Here is a 7,347-nt window from a genome sequence, read left to right as displayed (position 1 = left end):
GGACTTCTCCCTAAAATTGGAGGAAATGAGATGGGTGATCCAAGAGGCTGGTCTTCGGGGTCTTTGGTATTTCAGTATTGCAGGCTACCTCTCTAACAGCATCAGTTGTAGAGTGTTCCCAGCCCTGCGGCAATACCATTCCAACAGCCCCTCACTCAGGCTCTGCTTCTCTCCCCATAGGGCCTGGATGGGACAACTGTCCCTCTCCAGAGAGCAGATGAGGCAATTCTAGAGACCTCATTCGTCTCCAAAGCACATTAGATGCTAATGAGAGAAAGGGGATTTGGAAGATTTGGAGCACACACCCTTAATGTGCTCTTACATATACAGCCTGTCCCCCTTACCATAGAGAGATGTTTCTTACAACCAAACTACACATGTAGTGTAGTTTGTAGTATTTTGTCACATAAAAAATATTTAATTAACCCTGTCCTCAGTCTTAAGACCTCAACATTCATACCTAAATGTATTTTCACAAGAATGAGTTTCAATCTAAAAAATAAGTCTGGTCCCATCTGTCAACCTTGTTTTTCTTGGATTGGCTAATGATATTCAAAGGAGGTGATTCTGATCACATTTCTAATGTTTTCTCTGCACTGCCTAGCTCAATGCTGGAAGTCCAGGACATTAGCAGAGGGAATGGGACCTCAACAGATTTCATTCTCCTGGGGCTTTTCCCAGAGCTGCGCTATCTGGGCATCCTCATCATTTCTATTCTCCTGATCTATCTCATCGCGTTCACGGGGAATGCTGTCCTGGTCCTCTTGATCTGGGCAGACTCTCGCCTCCACACCCCAATGTACATTCTACTCAGCCACCTCTCTCTTATTGACTTGGCCTTAATTTCCACCACTGTCCCGAAGATGGTTATCAACTTTTTCTCCAGGAAGAAAAGCATCTCCAAAGTTGCCTGTGGGACCCAGATTTTCTTTTTCTTTGCCCTTGGGGGTAGTGAGTGTCTCCTTCTGACCCTCATGGCTTATGACCGCTATGTGGCTGTCTGTAATCCCTTGAGATATTCAATTATCATGAACTCTAGAGTCTGTCTGTGGATGGCCCTTGTATCCTGGGGTGGAGGTGCCCTGAATTCTCTCATCAACACCATCTACACCATGCACTTCCCATTCTGTGGCTCTAGGGAAATCCACCACTTCTTCTGTGAGATGCCTGCTGTCCTGAGGCTCTCTTGTGAGGACACTTCCTTGTATGAGACGGTGGTATCCATCATCTGCATCGTGTTTGTTCTTCTCCCTTTGGGACTCATCATGACCTCTTACCTGCTCATCTTCCTCGCTGTCCTCCGAATGAATTCCCCAGAGGGCAGGAGGAAAGCGCTGGCCACGTGTTCTTCTCACCTGGCAGTTGTGAGCCTCTACTATGGGCCAGCCATGATCATCTACATGACCCCTGACTCTTTCCACACTCCAGAACAAGATGAAATACTCTCCATGATTAACACCATCTTCACTCCCATGCTCAACCCTCTCATCTACAGCCTGAGGAACAAGGAGGTGCTTGCTGCCCTGAGAAAAGTAGTGAGTCAACGATTCATTTTAAAGTAGAAGACACTCACTTCTTAATCCCAGCCCTGTGGAGACAGAGGCAGACAGGTATCTGAGAGTTCCAAGGCATCCTGGTCTATGTAGTGAATCCCAAGCCAACCGGCCAACATAATATAATTCTAAACTGCATTCTACATACTTATCCTCATACCCACAAATATATATACTTCTCATCCCTCATCAAAGAAGCTCCTTCTCTGTGACAAAACATGTCAAAACACAGAGAAAGCTGGTGGTAGGGTGCCCACCCCACCATTATCTACAACACATGTTCCCCACCTAGGCTCAAGAAACGTTGTTCTGGTATTTTAAGAGTGACCCCACCCCATTCATATTCCTTACAACACTGTCAATGGCCAATTCATTAATAAATGCTTAATGAGGACTTGCTCTGTAGCCAATGTTGCCACATTCTCAGGAAGATCATAGGATCAGCCTCTTATTTTTCTGTAATAAAAAAATGAGAGAATGCCTCTAGGTATGAAGAATGGTGCATTACAGGAGTATGAAGAATGCATTGTGGGAAAGCAGTGATGCATATGGAAGCTGTAAGCAGTGTGCGGTACTTTGCTGTCCTTTGAGGAGGACTGGATCCTCCTGAAATGGTCAGTCATAGTGGATGGTGAGTCAGAGAAACTATGGCTACAGCTGGTCAGGCTCGTTAGTTTAAATGAAATACATGTGCAAAAATGTTGAGCTCCTAGTTCTATATCATGGAGCCCCCCAAAAAAAGAAGGAAAAAAACATTCTATGAACCAACTTTGTTTTCTTATGATAACCTGGACATTACATCAATTTCTGGTCCTCAGAGTTTAATGAAAGCTAATATGATGTACTATTGTAGTATTCCACACAAGGAAAATTCCTCAAGTCCTTCCTCCTTATTTTGTTGTCTCTCTCCCACCAGTGTTCTCCACAAAGAAATGGTTAGCAAGTATTACTGACCTAACACATGAAGTGATAAATGGCTCCATTTCTCAAAGTAAGCTCAAATGGGAGCATGTTCCTGGGCTATTCTCACTTCTACATGTGAGATGTTTCTCTAATGAAAGCAAGACATGCTCTCCTTTTCAGTATTGTAGAATTCATGATGAAGGTGCACAAGCCCAAAGGCAATGACCTTTCAGGATCACTCCTCAGTCATAAGTAGCTCCTCACTTAATGCAGCAGAAGAACTGAGATAAAGGGAAAATTTGTTGCCCTTCCAGGGATAGAACTGCACCTATTGACACCCTGAATAAAGTCTCTCAATCAGAACAAAAGGACCCAGGACAACAGATGTTAGACTTCCCTAAGGGACTAATTCACAGTGTGCCTTGGCATGTGCAGAAGGTTAAAGTCTTGATGAGGACCACACAAAGTCCAGAGCTGGACAACCAAACTCAGTGGCCAAGGACTACAGGGAGTCTGCAAGGTGTGCTGTTTAAGTGCCAGGACCTGAGATGTCCCAAGCATTAGGTGGTGCATTAGTGACTTTTCTCTTGCTCTGACCAAGTACCTGGTAAGACAGAACTTAAACAAGGACAGGTGTGTTTTAGCTCACAGTCTGAGGGCACAGTCATGGTAGGGAAAGCACAGTGTCTGCAGGAGGCTGCTTGCTCACGTCTGGGTGAGAAGGAAAATAGAGAAAGGGGAATTCATTGCTTACACAACATTATCACTCCATTGCTGTTCAGTCCAGAACATCATTCCATGATGCTGTCCAATGTGGGTGTGTCTGCTCCTAATCCTCTTTGAAAATACCCAGAAACAAGCACAAAGGTGTCCCTCAATAATGTCCTTTAGAACTCTTAACCGAATAGAGTTGATGGTGAAGATGAACAAGCATAAACACCATGTTTGAAAAGGTGTTGGTCAGTGGGTGAGGGACCTGGTTGCCAAGCTTGATGGTCTGAGTCTGATCCCTGGAATCCACATGGTAGATCTGACTCCCACAGAGTCTCCTGACCTCCACATATGCTGACACACAGACTCTTGTTCACACACACACACACACACACACACACACACACACACACACGCGTGCGCGCGCATGCAAGCACTAAATAAACAAATAAATAAATGTTTCAAAGGTCCATTAAGGAGCACAACACCTCAGCTAAGAGAAATAAAGTGTATTTTTGCCACTTGGGATGTAGTATAATACATTCTGATGAGTACAGCAAATTATTATTACAGATTTTAATTTGCTGAGCAAATATTGTCATCATTGAATGTAGTATTTGATGTGATAGGATATGATTTGATATAATTATTTTGATTAAATCACTTGACATTGTTACAGTACAAAACCATGGCATACTTTTTTACCACATGAGCATGAAAACTGTAATTGATTGATTTTTGAATAAAATATTTTATAAGTCAAATGCACTCAGTTTTTAAGTTGTTCAGGAGTACTAATAGAAAGAAATGAGGTGTGAATGTCCCATGGCAGTTGAGAGGCAGAGCACTCCACTGAGGAGCGGATGGCCAGAAATGAAGTCTTCCAAAGATAAAGAGGGGACTCTGTTAGGGTCGAGGTGTAGAGTCTGAGGTATGAGGCTGAGAAGGAAGGTTGAAGTGGGATGGATGAGGTAGAAGGGTGGAGGTGTGAGGGCTAAAGCGGGAAGTCAGTGTGGTGTCTGTGGTATGAGGGCTGAGGTGGAAGCTTGAGGTGTGAAGGCTGAAGTGTGAAGCCAAGGAGTGAGGCTGAGATAGGAAAGCTGAGGCGTGAGGACAAGATGGCAGGGCCAAGGTAGGAGAACTGAGGTGTTAAGGCTGAGGTGGAAGAGCTAAAGTAGAGAGGGTGGCGTATGAGGCTAAGGGGTGAATTAGAGGTGTGAGGGCTGAAGTATGAGGTTGAGGTTGAACACTAAGGTGGGAAGGCTTAAATGGTAAAGCTGAAGTGTGAAGGGTAAGATGTAAGACAGAGGTGTAAAGACTAAAGTGAGGAAGATGATGTGTGAGGGCTGAGGTGTGAGGCTGAGGTATGACGGATGAGGTGGGAAGGGTGAGGTAGGAAAGTTAAGTGTGAGGGCTAAAGCTGGAAGGCTGAGCTGTGAGGGTTGATGTATGACACTGTGCTGGGAAAGCAAAGGTGTGGGGCTGAGGTGGACATGCTGATGTAGGAAAGGTAAGGTAGGAAGGTGGAGGTGTAAGACTGAGGTGGGAAGGCTGAGGAGGAAGGCTGAGGTACGAGTGCTGAGGTAGAAGGTTGGGGTGTGAAGGATGAAGTGGAAAGGATGAGGTGTGAGGGCTGAGGTGTAGGACTGAGGTAGGAAGACTAAGGTATTAAGCTGAGATGGGAAACGCTGAGGTATGAGAACTAAGGGGAAAGTGCTGAAGTGGGAAGACTGAGGTGTGAGGGCTGTGGTAGAAAGGCTGAGGTGGGAAGACTGAGGTGTGAGGCTGAGATTGATAGCTTGAGGTAAAGGGGCTGAAGTGTGAGAGATGAGATAGAAAGGCTAAGGTGTGGAGCTAAAGTGTGAGGCAGAGCTGGAAAGGGAGGTGTGAGGGCTATGGTGTGAGAGCTAAAGTGGGAAAAGTGAGGTGGGAAGGCTGTGTTATGCAGCTGAGGTGAGAAAGCTATAGTGTGAGGCTGAGGTGTGAGGCTGAGGTGTGAGGCTGAGGTGCGAGGCTGAGGAGTGAGGCTGAGGTGTGAGGCTGAGGTGTGAGGCTGAGGTTTGAGGCTGAGGTGTGAGGCTGTGTGAGGCTGAGGTGTGAGGCTGAGGTGTGAGGCTGAGGTGTGAGGCTGAGGTGGAAAGGCTGAGGTGTGAGGCTGAGGTGCGAGGCTGAGGTGCAAGGCTGAGGTGCGAGGCTGAGGTGCGAGGCTGAGGTGCGAGGCTGAGGTGCGAGGCTGAGGTTTGAGGCTGAGGTGTGAGGCTGAGGTGTGAGGCTGAGGTGCGAGGCTGAGGTCCGAGGCTGAGGTGTGAGGCTGAGGTGTGAGGCTGAGGTGTGAGGCTGTGTGAGGCTGAGGTGTGAGGCTGAGGTGTGAGGCTGAGGTGTGAGCCTGAGGTGGAAAGGCTGAGGTGGAAAGGCTGAGGTGTGAGGCTGAGGTGTGAGACTGAGGTGTGAGGCTGAGGTGTGAGGCTGAGGTGTGAGGCTGAGGTGTGAGGCTGTGTGAGGCTGAGGTGCGAGGCTGAGGTGTGAGGCTGAGGTGTGAGGCTGAGGTGTGAGGCTGAGGTGCGAGGCTGAGGTGTGAGGCTGAGGTGTGAGGCTGAGGTGCAAGGCTGAGGAGTGAGGCTGTGTGAGGCTGAGGTGTGAGGCTGAGGTGTGAGGCTGAGGTGCGAGGCTGAGGTGTGAGGCTGAGGTGTGAGGCTGAGGTGTGAGGCTGAGGTGTGAGACTGAGGTGGAAAGGCTAAGATAGGAAGGCTTGTGTCTGTGAAAGATCCCTTAAATCTCCAGATGGAAAAGTCAACACATTGGAAGTTTTCTAATTCTTAGGAGTCCCCAAGAGGCCTGGGAATTTTCCCTGGGTGTCCCTCAGGCCCCTGATGGTTGTGAATCCCTAAGAGCTCATGAACAGAGTCTATAGGAACAGGTTCTGATTATCTGAATGTGTACTGAAGACTGCCACTATTTGTCAGAGCTGCCCACCAGGCACCACTCCGCACCATGAGCAGGGTGTGTCAGGAGAGAGAGTCCTCTGGAGGAGCATCATGAACCACCATGGTGGCTTTTTACCCTGCTGGGATTTGGTCCTCCCCACCCTTAATTGAAATCTAGAAAATGATTTCATGCCAATAAACAAAAATAATTATCTCCACTGTTGCCAGTCAACATAGGGGAGTACCAAAGCTAGCACAATTCCTGAGCTCCTTAGGGATGCCATAAAGCACACACACTTTCTGGTAAAATTACAGCCATGGTTAAGTCTGACTCAACAGTCTGACAATTTGAATTTCACTTATAACTAAGTGAAAATAGTCAGTTTACTATCACTCCATGCATCATTATAACTTATATTCTATGATAATTATATTAAGAAAAAAGGTAAAAACACTGATCATTGACCATCTCAGAGTTCAAATTTCCCCCACTTTCTGTATGTGGAAAACACAGTTTTTACCATTGTAATTATAATAAGCTTTAACATTGTATGCTGCACCATCCTTGCTTTCACTACATATGACATGCATGGTCGGTTTTAAGGATTAATGACACTCCATGGGGTAGACCCAAGAACATGCACATACCTACGTCTCAATAGCTTGGCAGCATCTTGGACTATGCTAGTCTAAGCTACATGGAAGCTATGAGCCTGCGACTTTCTCACCTTCATTCATAACTGCTTTAGCATAAGTCCACAGAAACAAAACTGGAGGATCAAAGTGTTCTCTGAACGTTTTGTTAACCCGTGCTGTGACCAAATCTGAACACACACGCAAAACTTAGCATGTACGATTTGGGATTTCAGGTTCCGTGAAAACCAACTACTTTGAGGTAACTCCTCCATAAACTTATGTGAATGGTCAGGACTCAGCACACTCAGCTCTCTATAGTCTACGAAAGGCTGCTCCTGATGTGTCTGTCCAGATCTGCACTAACCCAGCCAGCTGGAGTCAGGACACGGCAGCTGCTCCCAAGAATGTCAGATCCCCTCGGTGGTGTCGGGAAAATACTTCTGTGGATGGAGGATAAAGACTACGTGTTTCCATGTGATTCCCAGATTCTGCACAGACATAAAATCATGTACATATATGTGACACAAAAATGGAAGAGAAACTGTGTGGGGACAGAGCGGACTCATGGGAAAGGGAGGGAGAGGATGGGAGTGTGCTCGATGTACAGTGCACGTTGTGTC

The 7,347-nt window shown here is 46.6% G+C and overlaps 1 protein-coding gene across 1 annotated transcript; it reads left to right on the top strand.

The window, feature by feature from the left end:
* The first annotated feature begins 608 nt into the window (after positions 1-608).
* Positions 609-1,562, top strand: Or2av10 (olfactory receptor family 2 subfamily AV member 10). Its single transcript, NM_001000782.1, has one exon. The coding sequence runs from the start codon at positions 609-611 to the stop codon at positions 1,560-1,562; it is 954 nt and encodes a 317-aa protein (NP_001000782.1).
* Positions 1,563-7,347: the final 5,785 nt, after the last annotated feature.

The sequence above is a fragment of the Rattus norvegicus genome, chromosome 10 (genome assembly GCF_021556685.1).
Source record: "Rattus norvegicus strain SHRSP/BbbUtx chromosome 10, alternate assembly SHRSP_T2T, whole genome shotgun sequence".
Taxonomy (NCBI): domain Eukaryota; kingdom Metazoa; phylum Chordata; class Mammalia; order Rodentia; family Muridae; genus Rattus; species Rattus norvegicus.
This window is presented reverse-complemented; position numbering and strand designations above follow the sequence as displayed.

What these genes read in the sequence shown, in the direction of transcription:
- Or2av10 (NM_001000782.1), top strand. Translation starts at nt 609, where the DNA reads ATGCTGGAAGTCCAGGACATTAGCAGAGGGAATGGGACCTCAACAGAT.